The following is a 17,699-nucleotide window of genomic DNA, read 5'->3' as shown; positions in this document are numbered from 1 at the left end:
CCTGTATACTTACTTGTACAACAAGCCCTTCTCCATTCCCTGTATACTTACTTGTACAACAAGCCCTTCTCCATCCCCTGTATACTTACTTGTACAACAAGCCCTTCTCCATCCCCTGTATACTTACTTGTACAACAAATCCCCTATTCTTACCATCCCCTTCTCATACCTGTATACTTACTTGTACAACAAGCCCTTCTCCATCCCCTGTATACTTACTTGTACAACAAGCCCTTCTCCATTCCCTGTATACTTACTTGTACAACAAGCCCTTCTCCATCCCCTGTACTACTTACTTGTACAACAAGCCCTTCTCCATCCCCTGTATACTTACTTGTACAACAAGACCCTTCTCCATCCCGTGTACACTTACTTGTACAACAAGCCCTTCTCCATCCCGTGTATACTTACTTGTACAACAAGCCCTTCTCGACATCCCCTGTACACTTACTTGTACAACAAGCCCTTCTCCATTCCCTGTATACTTACTTGTACAACAAGCCCTTCTCCATCCCTGTACACTTACTTGTACAACAAGCCCTTCTCCATCCCCTGTACACTTACTTGTACAACAAGCCCTTCTCCATCCCGTGTAATACTTACTTGTACAACAAGCCCTTCTCCATTCCCTGTATACTTACTTGTACAACAAGCCCTTCTCCATTCCCTGTATACTTACTTGTACAACAAGCCCTTCTCCATCCCGTGTATACTTACTTGTACAACAAGCCCTTCTCCATTCCCTGGTATACTTACTTGTACAACAAGCCCTTTCCCATCCCCCTGTACACTTACTTGTACAACAAGCCTTCTCCATCCCCTGTATACTTACTTGTACAACAAGCCCTTCTCCATCCCCTGTATACTTACTTGTACAACAAGCCCTTCTCCATCCCCTGTATACTTACTTGTACAACAAGCCCTTCTCCATCCCCTGTATACTTACTTTGTACAACAAAGCCCTTCTCCATCCCCTGTATACTTACTTGTACAACAAGCCCTTCTCCATTCCCTGTATACTTACTTGTACAACAAGCCCTTCTCCATCCCCTGTACACTTACTTGTACAACAAGCCCTTCTCCATCCCCTGTATACTTACTTGTACAACAAGCCCTTCTCGGACATCCCCTGTACACTTACTTGTACAACAAACCCTTCTCCATTCCCTGTATACTTACTTGTACAACAAGCCCTTCTCGGACAATCCCTGTACACTTACTTGTACAACAAACCCTTCTCCATTCCCTGTATACTTACTTGTACAACAAGCCCTTCTCCATCCCCTGTACACTTACTTGTACAACAAGCCCTTCTCCATCCCCTGTATACTTACTTGTACAACAAGCCCTTCTCCATTCCCTGTATACTTACTTGTACAACAAGCCCTTCTCTATTCCCTGTGTATACTTACTTGTACAACAAACCCTTCTCTATTCCCTGTATACTTACTTGTACAACAAGCCCTTCTCCATCCCCTGTATACTTACTTGTACAACAAGCCCTTCTCCATCCCCTGTATACTTACTTGTACAACAAGCCCTTCTCCATCCCCTGTATACTTACTTGTACAACAAGCCCTTCTCCATCCCGTGTATACTTACTTGTACAATAAGCCCTTCTCCATCCCCTGTACACTTACTTGTACAAAAAGCCCTTCTCCATCCCGTGTATACTTACTTGTACAACAAACCCTTCTCCATCCCGTGTATACTTACTTGTACAACAAACCCTTCTCCATTCCCTGTATACTTACTTGTACAACAAGCCCTTCTCCATCCCCTGTATACTTACTTGTACAACAAGCCCTTCTCCATCCCCTGTAAACTTACTTGTACAACAAGCCCTTCTCCATTCCCTGTATACTTACTTGTACAACAAGCCCTTCTCCATCCCCTGTATACTTACTTGTACAACAAGCCCTTCTCCATCCCCCTGTCCATTATACTTACTTGTACAACAAGCCTTCTCCATTCCCTGTATACTTACTTGTACAACAAACCCTTCTCCATTCCCTGTATACTTACTTGTACAACAAGCCCTTCTCCATTCCCTGTATACTTACTTGTACAACAAACCCTTCTCTATTCCCTGTATACTTACTTGTACAACAAGCCCTTCTCCATCCCCTGTATACTTACTTGTACAACAAGCCCTTCTCCATTCCCTGTATACTTACTTGTACAACAAGCCCTTCTCCATTCCCTGTATACTTACTTGTACAACAAGCCCTTCTCCATTCCCTGTATACTTACTTGTACAACAAGCCCTTCTCCATCCCGTGTATACTTACTTGTACAACAAGCCCTTCTCCATTCCCTGTATACTTACTTGTACAACAAGCCCTCTCCATCCCATGTATACTTATTGTACGTGTATACTTACTTGTACAACAAGCCCTTCTCCATCCCGTGTATACTTACTTGTACAACAAGCCCTTCTCCCATTCCCTGTATACTTACTTGTACAACAAGCCCTTCTCCATTCCCTGTATACTTACTTGTACAACAAGCCCTTCTCCATTCCCTGTATACTTACTTGTACAACAAGCCCTTCTCCATTCCCTGTATACTTACTTGTACAACAAGCCCTTCTCCATTCCCTGTATACTTACTTGTACAACAAGCCCTTCTCCATTCCCTGTATACTTACTTGTACAACAAGCCCTTCTCCATCCCCTGTATACTTACTTGTACAACAAGCCCTTCTCCATCCCCTGTATACTTACTTGTACAACAAGCCCTTCTCCATTCCCTGTATACTTACTTGTACAACAAGCCCTTCTCCATTCCCTGTATACTTACTTGTACAACAAGCCCTTCTCATCCATCCCCTGTATAACTTATTTTGTTACTTTCCTGTACAACAAGCCCTTCTCCATTCCCTGTATACTTACTTGTACAACAAGCCCTTCTCCATCCCCTGTATACTTACTTGTACAATAAGCCCTTCTCCATTCCCTGTATACTTACTTGTACAACAAGCCCTTCTCCATTCCCTGTATACTTACTTGTACAACAAGCCCTTCTCCATTCCCTGTATACTTACTTGTACAACAAGCCCTTCTCCATCCCCTGTATACTTACTTGTACAACAAGCCCTTCTCCATTCCCGTGTATACTTACTTGTACAACAAGCCCTTCTCCATCCCGTGTATACTTACTTGTACAACAAGCCCCTTCTCCATTCCCTGTATACTTACTTGTACAACAAGCCCTTCTCCATTCCTTACTGTACAAAACCCTTCTCCATCCTGTATTACTTGTACAACAAGCCCTTCTCCATCCCGTGTATACTTACTTGTACAACAAACCCTTCTCCATTCCCTGTATACTTACTTGTACAACAAGCCCTTCTCCATTCCCTGTATACTTACTTGTACAACAAGCCCTTCTCCATCCCGTGTATACTTACTTGTACAACAAGCCCTTCTCCATCCCCTGTATACTTACTTGTACAACAAGCCCTTCTCCATCCCCTGTATACTTACTTGTACAACAAGCCCTTCTCGGACAATCCCTGTATACTTACTTGTACAACAAGCCCTTCTCCATTCCCTGTATACTTACTTGTACAACAAGCCCTTCTCCATTCCCTGTATACTTACTTGTACAACAAGCCCTTCTCCATCCCGTGTATACTTACTTGTACAACAAGCCCTTCTCCATCCCGTGTATACTTACTTGTACAACAAGCCCTTCTCCATTCCCTGTATACTTACTTGTACAACAAGCCCTTCTCCATTCCCTGTATACTTACTTGTACAACAAGCCCTTCTCCATTCCCTGTATACTTACTTGTACAACAAGCCCTTCTCCATTCCCTGTATACTTACTTGTACAACAAACCCTTCTCCATTCCCTGTATACTTACTTGTACAACAAGCCCTTCTCCATCCCCTGTATACTTACTTGTACAACAAGCCCTTCTCCATTCCCTGTATACTTACTTGTACAACAAGCCCTTCTCCATTCCCTGTATACTTACTTGTACAACAAACCCTTCTCCATTCCCTGTATACTTACTTGTACAACAAGCCCTTCTCCATTCCCTGTATACTTACTTGTACAACAAACCCTTCTCTATTCCCTGTATACTTACTTGTACAACAAGCCCTTCTCCATTCCCTGTATACTTACTTGTACAACAAACCCTTCTCCATTCCCTGTATACTTACTTGTACAACAAGCCCTTCTCCATTCCCTGTATACTTACTTGTACAACAAGCCCTTCTCCATTCCCTGTATACTTACTTGTACAACAAGCCCTTCTCCATTCCCCTGTATCGCTGGTCCTTGTACAAGAAGCGCATGTCTGCATGTGTACCGGCTACAACAATTGGCGTCGTTGAACACTCATTTTTTATTTCAGTATGCCATTTGGAGAGGACATTACGTAGCGAGTTTGGCTTTACAACGCTAAAAACCAAGAGTACTACATCAGCCCTGAAAAAAAATCAAAATATGAAATCTGAATTTCATCATTGGAAGCAATACAATTAATGCAGCAACAAAATTATTGATAATCACTTTTCATAATTTCAAGATAATCCGTCAAATCTAAAAACCTATAATGGAATTCATCTGTCAATTTGATTTATCTGTCAATCAAATCTAAAGATTATATAATGGATTCAGCATTAATATGTAAGAAATAAGCAGTCTTATAAATTACGTAACAGAAATGGACTAAAGTCTCAGCCATTCACAATATGCATGCATGGTAGATCTCTTGATAGGCCTATATAAGCTGGCATCAACTGTTCAATCTTTCTTCTTTATATTTGTATTTTACTATAATTTTTCATAGGGTAATTGCCAACTGTTTTTTTGACAACTTGATTAACCTTTTCATGCCTAACAACTTTTCCCCAATGATTTTATACCATGATTTACAAGTAAAAGCTCTATTGTAGTATTAATGTTCTATATATGAAGTCAGAATTTTTCCCACAGCAATGACCCAGGTTTTTTTCCCCAGCAATGAAATCTAATTATCTATGACAATGAAATCTAATTATCTATGACAATAATTAAGTTAGCTTAAACAAGGATTTATAAGTGAGAAGGATTCGTCGCTGTCTCTTTACATTACTAAACATCACGCGAGACGCCTATGAACCAGGAATAAAAACCATTTTTCTGTACAAATACTTGTCTTATCCAGTCAAAAAAATCAAAAATGTAAAGTAAATTAAATTTCACAACGTTTAGTACTTGCTTTAAGGACGGAAGATTTAGAAGAAATGTCTTAAATTTTCGTTAAAAAAAATGGCAGCTCATGAAATGATAGCACGCTTCAGAAAGTCGTCGCCCAACGTCACGGTCAGAGCACAAACCTCCTGCGCTGTACTTGCCCAAAATCAAGTGTGACTTATCCTTCTCATATACGTCCTTGGTTTAAAGTGCATGTATTTAATTCTACCAAATCATTAAAGTCTCTTTCTAGTTAACTAAAATTCTAATATAAATTATCAATTGAATACTAACAGTAGACTTTTGATAATCTGAACACTTAGGTCCCCAGCCCAAACTGTCCATATTTTTTAGAGGGCCAGATTCTGTTAATTAGTCAGTAATAAAATTCATTCCCTGACATTTCTGGCCTGGTTGTGGGTTTTCCAAATTAAATCAGATCCAGATTATCACGAGTCCACTGTATTCATGTATTTCAGAATTACCCTTTATAGGCAAACCCTCTGTCTTTGTCATGGTAACCAAACGTATCCCATAATCGTAAAGAGACTTTGCAACCATCAACATGGCACCATGATCTATCTAGAATCTGCAAAAAAATAAAATATAGGTAAGTCAAAATGATAACTATTAACAAAATCACATGGGCATCCATATTATAGTGAAGATTTTGATCACAAAAAGTACACACAGTTTTTGCTTCACATAGTTAACTGCCCTTGTGGATTGGTAAAGCTTATTACAGAGTTATCTACCCTTGTGGATCGATAAAGCTTATTACAGAGTTATCTGCCCTTGCGGTTAGGCATCAGTGCATTGATTGTGATATCATGTAAATATCCTCATTTATAAATTTTCAGAGAAAATAATGTGAGTTTCATTGAAAACATATAATGACCTATGATGTCACAATGGATGAATACTCGCAAGGGAGAATACTCTGCAATATGCATAGACAGATAGTTTTTGAGCTTAAGCCCCTGATAATAAACTATATTAGAAAACATTTAACAATATTTTACACATCTAAGAAAAAATAAAAACTAAGAAAATATCATGTGTTACATTTTACATTACTGGGTACGGTACAAAAAGTATTGTTTGATTTTGCTTGCAACAGTTATCTTATAATAAATATAATTATCTGAATTCAAGGAGTGATAGATCCCTACTTGCCTTCACTGCTTTTTTTGATAATTCACCGTACATGTATTTCGTCTTTGCATATTACAGAGTGATCTGTGACATTATATGATTATGAATGCAATGTCATATACTTTTCACTGAAAACGAATGAGTTTTGTTCACAAAACAAAGACGTCACAATGGATACCAAACCGCAAGGGAGGTAACAATGTAATATGCAAAGCCGGAATATGTATTTCATCCATAAATATTACAGAGTTATCAGCCCTTGCAGGTGAATGATTAACTTGACTTTCAAGACATCTTTATTTTATGCGACAACTTTCTATATTTTTTTGAAAAATTTTATGTTATGTTTGCAAACATAATGGACTGAAATGTTGGGCACATGATTTCCCCAACTGACCACTGTCCCTAACTGACCATTACTGACCTCCTTGTCGTTTCTGTAGTGGTCAGTAGCCCATACAGTGGACACATGAGTCTTCACCAGTTGTTCTAGTCTGTACTTTGTATCGCAGGCCCAGGCACGAACCAGACATGTCTTTCCGACTCCAGAGTCCCCGACGACCACGCACTTGACATATTCGTACTGACTACTTCCTGTACTAATGTCGACGGGTGCTTTGTTTACCATATTACGGGACACAACCAGGATAGCAATTCAAAATATCTCCTTCGGGTGTAGGCATATCTGGAATGTAGGGGAAAAAGACATGATGTTTCAAGTCCTTAAATGTCAAATAATGCACATGAGTTGCAAAGACAAAAATAAATTTAACACATGCAATATATAGAGCTACCAGTAAAACACCATGCTATTGCAAGAGTCCCAGAGGCCTGTATTTATTCTTCAAAAAGTACTACCATCCAATTATTATGATGTCATTATTTGGCATGATTTTTATGACATCATAAACACTGGAGGTGGGACTAATCGACAGTAAAATGTACTTTACCCACATTTTTTTTAGGATCTCAAAACCTTTGTAATTATAGAATAAACTCTGTTATATATTTCATATCTCCTGTACAATGACCGAATTGCCTACATTGTATATGCATGCTTACTGTATGCTGTTACCGAATTCTATGTGATTAATTATCGGTAATTGTTAAGTTTTTATCGTAATTTCAAGAAGATGGTAATTATGTGATTTCATGAGAATTTTGACATCAGTTGCATAAACACCAACAGCTATATACAATCTTAATTAATTGCAGTCATTCATTACTTAATTCTTTAAACGTATAGCCAGCATATTTTACTGACACGCAACATTAATTTAACATGTGATTCACAGCTTCAGGACAGTGCAGTAACGTCCTTCACCTTGATTCCAAAACAATTGTTATGTAAACAAACACAACGTGACACCTTGTCAGATTCATCATACATGCACCTACAACAATTTCTGAACAATTTAATTATACACTGCTACTTACAGTATTAGACATTTCTTATATAGATTTAGACCATGCATAGACACTTTGGATGCATATGTTCATAAACAAAAGAAATGTGTACAAGCTTATTAATTAATGATAAGTATATGTGTAGCTGAAGGATTGTATACACGTACAGTAGAATTTTGTCTGGCCCTTGTCTAATCCACAATTACCTGCATTTCCATTCTGACATATGATTCAAACATCAATTTCCTTTCTTAAACTATTCTATATTTGTTATATCACAGAGTTATCTGCCCTTGCGTATAAGTATTGATTGTGATTTATCCCGGTGGGTTTTAGGGTTTTATTAATTATTTTAATATCCTATTAACAGACAGGGTCATATAAAGGCTGTGACAGGTTTGTTGGCAGAAGAAAGCCAAAGTACTTGGAGAAAAACCACCAGCCAACGGTCCATACCTCAGGGAACTGACCCACATGGGATTCAAACTCATGACCCAGAGGTGGAAGGGCTTGTGGTTATATGTCGAGACATCTTAACCACTAGGCCACCGTGGCCCCCGAATATTTTTATTCCTCCTCTAGCATTTCAGTTATACAATTGTAAATGCCATGCTGGCTTTACGTGTTATAAAGATGTTTCAGAAGAGATTTCTCTATTTTCATGAATATAATCATGATTTTATATTATTCCTTAATAATTTTTTCATTTTCTGATTTTTTGTGCGTTTTCTATGTGAATATTGAAGAATAAATAATAAACAGTCAGGGTTGTCGGGCAGGACCAGAAGGGCAGCAGTGCGCCTGACTTGGTGCAGAGAATGCATGGCTAAGGCAGCAGAACGATCTTTATGCAGAGTGTGGATGAAGAAAGACAACAGTAGCTGGACACTCACCACTGTGGACCCCCCATCCTGAGAGTGTGCTGAATACGAAGTCGAAACACATAATATTAGGGATGGCTTCGGCTGAGGATGTTGGTGGTGCTGCAGCAGGACCAGAAGGGCAGCAGTATTTAGGTAATAAATTGCAACTTTTACAGCAAAATATGTTATAAATACCAATAAATTGTTCCTGATGCCGACCTACAGGTATAGTGATAATGAGCGGTAACCCTGCTGACCTAATTAAATTAACAACTCCCCTGACACTAACAATTACAATCTTTATTGTTCTTAGTCCAAACTACATCAGTAATAATTTATGAGAGAACAGGTGAAATTAGCCGAGGCAAAAACTAATTATGCCATGGTGAGAGACTAAAGGTTGAGCTTCTAGTCGGCATCACGGGCTAGCAGAATAGATGTTTTATTTTATTTTGAGATTTTCAGTCAAAAAATGACTACCAGGATATAGTTCATAATAATTTCTAACATTGTTATATCGTTGCTTTTGAGATATCATTTGTTTTATATATACATAAATAAAATGAAAAGGCATTGATTCTATTATTGCTATCTCTACCATGCTGATCATGTATACTTTTTATTCAGCAACATCCATCATTCCAAATAAAAATTAACATACCATATTCGACTCAATAAGTGCCCATGTCCCTATAAGTGCCCCTCCCCTTTTTTGAAGTCTCAATATCAATTGCCCAGGCATAAATAAAGAGGCAAACTACACAAAACTGTATAGATTTGCAATAATTTCGTCTTAAAAGCACCTTCTCATATTTTTCAAATTTTTTTAAATGCTCTGGGCGCTTATTGGGTCGAATACGGTACATGTACATGATTTAGTTGAAAGATACAAACAATGTTGCAAATATGCCTATCTTTTAAACAAAGTTTCACATCAGATGTATGTCAGTTGAATCGAGGCACAGCTGAAATTCTAAAATACAGCTGTTTATGTCAGTCCAATACAAAATTCTGCTACCAAGAGAGCATTTGAGTGTTTATTACAACGAAAATAAATGTGGTATGTGTGTATTTCGAGACCACCAGTGTTGCTGACCATTGTGGTTGTATCTAGATAAGTTCATCAGGTTTAACTCTGATACAAATCCCAGTTGTACGTGACTGAAATTATTTATTAAATTCACTCGATCATTCATGAAATCTTATTACGCACTTTTATAGCGCTTATTTAATCAAGCGTAAGGCTTAATTCATAATGTCTGCTTGATCCTTATGCAAAGCCTACCCTTGATATATAATGTATATCACTTTACCATGGCTGAACCCTACTAATAATATACATCACTGATTTAAAAACATTATATCACCCTTAATATACTTTATTTAGAATTTTTAAATCAAGTACCCAAAAAAAACCATAATCTTATTGCTTGATCAGCAAAATATGATGCCTAGCTGTTCATGGTGAAAATATACTGTAACAGGGTGCAGGATTTATAATAAACTTAATCACTGCCACAGATCACGATCCAGCTAAATTAATAAATAAAGGGAATCGAAGTTCTCTATAGCCGAGTGGTATATTGCGGCTAGTATTGAACAGGGTTACATACTCCCCCTCCAGGAACTAACTCATCTTTGTGACAGTTTCCAGGGGTCACAATGATTCACTGCCTGACTGCCAGGGATCGAACACAGGACTTCTGCATTACTAAATTTGTTTGTGGAGGAAAGCCATAGAAAAAATTTGTGAATTTTGCCCACAAAATAATGACGTAAAAATTAATTGATACCTTAATCAACAAGGCAGCTAATTACTCTGCAATATGCAAAGACTGCACAGCACATATTTAGTAGTTTATGGATATACGAAGCATGATTTACAACGTGATCGCTCTATACAGGGATCATGCTGCAAAATAATGTGACAATATAGCAACTGCATGCACAGCATTGTTTATGTCTGCAGCATTATTTACAGCATGGTAGCTATACTGGGATCATACTGCAACCATATATCTGTGACAATAGCAACTGCACAACATACGGTTTACATGTACAGTACGTATACAGCATGATTTACAGCATGGTAGCTATATACTTGGATCATACTGCAACCATATATCTGTGACAATAGCAACTGCACAGCATACTTTTTACATGTACAGTACGTATACAGCATGATTTACAGCATGGTAGCTATATACTGGGATCATACTGCAACCACATATCTGTGACAATAGCAACTGCACAGCATACAGTTTACATGTACTTATGCAGCATGATTTAAAGCATGGTGGATATACATGTATATACATGGGATTGCGCTGTTACCGCAACAATCGATAGCAACTGCACAGCTCTATAATAAACATATGCAGCATATGATTTTGGATGAGTATGACTACTCCAGGATCACACATGGTCTGTATCACTGCCTGTAAGTTTAATTGTGTTTATGTGCATAATGGGTGCAGTATTGGCTGAAGCATTAGGAGAAACTCGACCGGGTTATAAGTAATATCATCATATGAAAATTAGGAGTAAACGAACATATTAACAGTCAGACAGCCTTCAGGTGGATTGGATAGATAAATCTATAGAATGAACACATCTTTATATATATATATATATAACTTAAGTCTTCTGTCAGTCATACATTTAACATGTCACTACAGAGAAATAACATTAACTTATATATATATACAGTCATGTCGGAGGAATTTAGGCTAACTGCATGTACGTGAGAGAAATTTACATAATTAACACATGATGAATTAACAACATCACAATATAGGTATATATATAATTCTTCATAATGATGCAAGATCACAGAAATTATACAACGGAAAGTCAACAACCAAACTGAAAATACATATTTAGCATAAATATACATGTATGTCAGTTAATTAATTCTATCCTGTGAAAATATCATACATATATACAATGTATTTGTTATTGTATAGATATGGCATATATATATATACATATTGTTATATATCTTGTATGGATCGAACTCTACCCTACAAAGTGACAGCAGAAATGTACAAATAAACAATAATTCCAAAATCATCACAAAAAATAGTTATTTACAGTTGTAAATATTGTTAATAATAAATTAATTAGGTGAAGTAATCAAGTCCTGTGACTCTTGCAAATATTCATGGATTTTGAAGATGTCATTGATATAAAGCAATATTCCAAATTTGGTTTGTTTCGACGATTTTAAAGTCCCGTAAATCTTGCAAATATTGACGGATTTTGACTATGCAGTATATATATATATACATATATATCGAACCCATCTGTGATCTCATTGATATAAAGCAAAACACCAAATTTGGTTGAAATCAGACAATAAATACTAAAGTTATTGAGCAGAAACCATGGATTATCTGTTTTGACGATTTTAAAGTCCCATAACTCTTGCAAATATTGACGGATTTTGACCATTATTAAAGTCATCTAAGATCTCATTGATATAAAACATTTCATGAAATTAGGTTGACATTGGACGATAAATATTTAAGTGATCGAGCGGAAACCATGAATTTATCTGTTTTGACAATTTTAAAGTCCCGTAACTCTTGCAAATATTGACGAATTTTGACCATTATCAAACACATTTTAGATCTCATTAATATATTTTAGATCTCATTAATATAAAGCTTCATACCAAATTTGGTTGAAATTGGACAATAAAACCTTAAGTTATCGCACGGAAACCGTTTCCCGGACGTCGACCCTGACACTGACACCGACCCCGACGCGGACATAGTGATACCTAAGTGTTTCTCTTGCATTGCAGGGGACACATAAACAACATCGAAAACAGACAATGTATGGTAGTTTTCTCCCTTTAGATATTTAATGAACTCACATGTATGGTAATTGTTTCCCCTTAGATTCCCTAATTATAGTTCCTTATATGTATGATAATTGTCTCCCCTTAGATTCCTTAAGGGAGTTCCTTTTATGTACAGAAATCTCACAATTATACTCCTTAAATAGTTCCTTAAATGTATGATAATTGTCTCCCCTAGATTTCTTAATGAGTTCCTTAAATGTATGGTTATTGCCTCCCTTTAACTTTTTTAATGAGCTAGCTCTCTATAGTAATTGTCTAACTCCGTAGATTTCTTAATGAGCTCCCATGTATAGTTACTGTCTCAATTATATTCCTTAATGAGTTCCTTTTATGTATGGTAATGATCTCCCCTAGATTCCTTAATGAGTTCCTGAAATGTATGGTAATTGTTTCCTATTATATTCCTTAATGAGTTCCTTAAATGTATGATAATTGTCTCCCCTAGATTTCTTAATGAGTTCCTTAAATGTATGGTAATTGTCTCCCTAGATTTCTATGTCTAAGTCTCCTTAATTCCTTAGTTCCTTAAATGTATGGTTATTGCCTCCCTTTAACTTTTTTAATGAGCTACCTCTCTATAGTAATTGTCTAACTCCGTAGATTTCTTAATGAGCTCCCAAGTATAGTTACTGTCTCAATTATATTCCTTAATGAGTTCCTTTTATATATGGTAATAATATCCCCTAGATTCCTTAATTAGTCCCTTAAATAAATGGTAATTGTCTCCTATCAGATTCCTTAATGAGTTCCTTACATGTATGGTAATTGTCTCCCCTAGATTCCTTAATGAGTTCCTTATATGTATGGTAATTGTCTCCCCTAGATTTCTTAATGAGTTCCTTAAATGTATGGTAATTGTCTCCCCTCAGATTCCTTAATGAGTTCCTTAAATGTATGGTAATTTTCTCCCTTATATTCCTTAATGAGTTCCTTATATGAATGGTAATTGCCTCTCATAGATTCCTTTATGAGTTCCTTATATTATAAGGTAATTGTCTCCCCTCAGATTCCTTATTGTGTTCCTTATCTGTATAGTAATTGTCTCCCCTTAGATACATTAATGAGTTTCTATATGTATAGTAGTAGCCTCCCCTAGATTCCTTAATGAGTTCCTTATATGTATGGTAATTGTCTCCCCTTAGATTCCTTAATGAGTTCCTTATGTTAATACAAATTGTCTCCCCTTATAATCCTTTAATGAGTTCCTTCTATGTATGGTAATTGCCTCCCCTTAATTTTTTTTTTATGAACTAGCTCTCTATTCTTTATTTGCATATTACAGAGTTATCTGCCCTTAAGGGTAGGTATGGATTGTTATGTCATGTGTTTACGAGTGTAACAACATACTTCTCGGAGAAAACGACATGAATTGCGCTCACAAAATAATGACGTCACAATCGATACCTACCCGCAAGGGAGCTAACTCTGCAATATGCAAAGACGGAATAGTAATTGTCTAACCTCGTAGATTTCTTAACGAGCTCCCATGTATAGTAATTGTTCCCCCTAAGATTTTTCAATGAGCTCCCATGTATAGTAATTATTCCCCCTTAGATTTTTCAATGAGCTCCCAAGTATAGTAATTATTCCCCCTTAGATTTTTCAATGAGCTCCCTTGTATAGTAATTGTCTCCCTGAGATTTTTCAATGAGCTCCCATGCATAGTAATTGTCTCCCCGAGATTTTTCAATGAGCTCTCATGTATAGTAATTGTTCCCCCTTAGATTTTTCAATGAGCTCCCATGTATAGTAATTGTTCCCCCTTAGATTTTTCAATGAGCTCCCATGTATAGTAATTATTCCCCCTTAGATTTTTCAATGAGCTCCCTTGTATAGTAATTGTCTCCCTGAGATTTTTTAATGAGCTCCCATGCATAGTAATTGTCTCCCCGAGATTTTTCAATGAGCTTCCATGTATAGTAATTGTTCCCCCTTAGATTTTTCAATGAGCTCCCATGTATAGTAATTGTTTCCCCTTAGATTTTTCAATGAGCTCCCATGTACAGTAATTGTCTCCCCTTAGATTTTTCATTGAGCTCCTGTGTAAGTTTATTGTCTCCTCTTTGATTTTTAACTGGCTCCAATGTATGGTAGTTGTCTCCCCTTATATTTTTTAATGAGTTCAAATGCATGGTTATTGTCTTCACTTATATATGGTACATAATCTACATATGGTAATTGTGTACATGTTCCCCTTCAATTTTTCAATAACCTTATTACTTGTGTAGTATTTATTTCCCCTTACATTTTTAATGAATTCCCTCGTATAGTAATTGTCTCCCCTTAGATTTCTGAATTAGCTCCCATGTAAAGCAATAGTCTCCCTTTAGATTTTTTTAATAAATTTCCATGTATAGTGATTATGTACAAATGCATGTTCCCCTCAGATTTTTCAATGAGTTTACAAGTATAGTCTATAGTTGTCTTCCCTTAGATTTTCCAATCAACTCCCAGTAATTGTCTCCCCTTAAATTCCCCTTGTTTGTTAAGCTTCCATGGCATATTGTACTGTATTGCGATTGTCTCAATCACAATAACTATATAAGTTAGCTGATTGAGCTCTCATATTTCAGGTATTTCCATATAGAGATTATTTAAAATTATCTGCCATTGGTGGCCTGTTGCTTGTATTTATATCTGCAAACCATGCATTTGTAATGAGAACTTTATTGGTACATTAATCTTGTAGATCTTTCTTGGTCAAATTTAGTCTCTCATAGACTCGGATCTTACATGTAAACAACTTGTTCATTCATGCATAGCTGACTGATTTTGGGATCTAAAAGTCAATAAAGTAACATAACACTTGAACTACAATGGAAGGTGTCATAGTGACATACACTACCTATTTGTTCAGATAGCCTTTAAATTAACAAGGACACATTCGTAAACCAAATTCATCAAAACATGTTTGAACCTGTGTACAAGAATATGTATATATATTGAAGTTAAACTTAAATAATATAGGTACTTCACAGGTTGTACTTTTTTTCTTTGTCTCAGCTTCATCGATATGATTAGCTTAAACAATTTATCAAAAGTTATTTGAATAAAAAGTAAAATATTTATTAAGCCACTACAAATAAATATCTTATATCAGCTAGTATTTAACTTCATTAATATTATTTTTCTACTTAATTCATAAAAAGAAATATTCATTAAATCAGTACTGTATATTCAGATAGAATTTTGAATTAATAAGGGAATGTTTACTTTAGCTGAGCACTGTCAATGACTTATACATATTATTAAGTCATATGTACTAATCATCATGCAGGCATATATTTTCAAAATATGTAGTATATGCCTATTATATATCATGCTTTTCCTCAATGCATTTAATTATAACAAATAATTTTTTGAAAGTTGTATTTCTATATCACAAATAAAAGAGAAACTAATCCAGCCAGAAACTAGAATGGGTATATATATGTATAGGTATGTATATTTATTGACCAAGTTAATTATAAACTCCAGTTTTATATTAAAGATGCACCACCTCTGACAAATGGTATTTTTTCACTATCAAAAACAGAAGCAGACGATTTAAAATTTTTCTTCAGTTACAAAAGTTATACTTACTTTACACCATTACCACTTTTGAAAAGTTTGAGCTTCTTATTTCACTTCAAGTTAGAAATATGAAAAATAATTTATTGAATCCTGGAAAAAATCTGTGGCACTATATCCTATATGGAAATGCTGAATTACTGATTACGCATGCACCAAAGCCAAAATAAATTATTTTATGTTATTTTTTGTGCTAACTAGACATATTTATGCATGATTAAACAGCATTTATTGTGCAAATGATGAATAGCATATATGCTCTGTCGTCGGTGGAGTATATCTTTAAATATATTTGATTCACCTGGTAGATTGTATTATTGATATGCCATTATATATATATAGATTCATATTGAGCTACTTTTCTCGATATCAAAAATATAATGTCGGTTAACATTCAATAGATTCAGGATGATTATAATATAGTATTATTATGATTCAATTGCTCGTAATATACATGCCATGTATATATGTTTAGAATTGAGTTACTTTTTCCATATAAATTAATTAATTTACTATCTATTCTTTATTAATATATTATCAATTAAAATACATGTATGGTACATTGTTATGGCTTACCTATTTCATGCATTTTCCGTTTTCCTGGCATTTTCAAATAAAACAATATTATATATATATACAATCTGTACTGCAATACTGCATATATATATATATACAAATGTAGGTATTTGCATGTACAAATTGGCCTGAATTCCTGAGGACCTCAACAAAATTCCCTACATTTAGCATCGATGGCATGCGTCAATCATAATATAAGTTTCATATATTCTATTTTTAGGAAATATAAGTCTACTGCATAAGCCTATAATTTATATATAGATCTTTACTGAAAAAATCGTATTTATTAATACAATAATACATTATTTTTCTTATTTTAATTCTAATACAAGGACAGAGTCGATAAAAGTCATAAATATTAACAGTACAGTAAAGAGGTTGAAACAAAGAGTTTCGTAATATTGCCCTGAAATGGCTTTTACGTAGCCTATTTATGTAGCGCCATTCATATTTCACTGAGTATGTTTGTAAACAAACCCTGGCCGCCGTGACTGACAGCTGACTGACAGCAAGGTGCAAGTATACCGTTATAAACAACCTACCGATTGACCATTCAATATGACGCAATGTGATAATTACCAGGTTAAGCCGCAGTCAGTCAAGCGTGTCTTGATCTTGACCAAAGGATGTCCGACGGTCATAACAAGCCAACTTTCCTTTCTGGATATTAATCGCACTCGATTATGCCTGAGGGAGCAAACTGTGACACTACACTCGAATTGATGACGTAGTACACAAGCACATGCTGAAAGCAGGATGGCGCTTGATATGAGGAAAAACCAAGATGCACTTATCAAGGCATATCGGGCAGTTGTGGATGAAAAGTCGGAAACGGACTGGTGAGACTGATCATTTTGAATCTGATAAATAAGCTTGATTAATTTCAAGCGCGGCCCAAATCCATGCAAAACTGAGATTTCTGCTTGTTTGTCGCCAACCCGCCCATTTTCTTGTCGGTGTCACTCCCAGATGTTTACTTCCGGTTAAATGTTGGGATTTATTTCGAAGAAATCGGAATTAATTGAATAACCTAATATGATAAGGAGTATAAGTCAACGTCAATGTAA

The 17,699-nt window shown here is 35.9% G+C and overlaps 1 protein-coding gene across 1 annotated transcript in view; it reads right to left on the bottom strand.

The window, feature by feature from the left end:
• Window positions 1–17,370, bottom strand: part of LOC138335329 (rho-related BTB domain-containing protein 1-like) — a 28,772-nt gene extending 11,402 nt beyond the window's left edge. The window contains 4 exon segments of the mRNA XM_069284367.1: window positions 4,252–4,443; window positions 5,679–5,782; window positions 6,773–7,033; window positions 17,212–17,370. Of these exon segments, the coding sequence (XP_069140468.1) occupies window positions 4,252–4,443; window positions 5,679–5,782; window positions 6,773–6,976 (500 nt within the window). The 5' untranslated portion in view covers window positions 6,977–7,033; window positions 17,212–17,370.
• Between the last annotated feature and the right edge of the window lie 329 nt (window positions 17,371–17,699).

The sequence above is a fragment of the Argopecten irradians genome, chromosome 11 (assembly GCF_041381155.1).
Source record: "Argopecten irradians isolate NY chromosome 11, Ai_NY, whole genome shotgun sequence".
NCBI lineage: Eukaryota > Metazoa > Mollusca > Bivalvia > Pectinida > Pectinidae > Argopecten > Argopecten irradians.
This window is presented reverse-complemented; position numbering and strand designations above follow the sequence as displayed.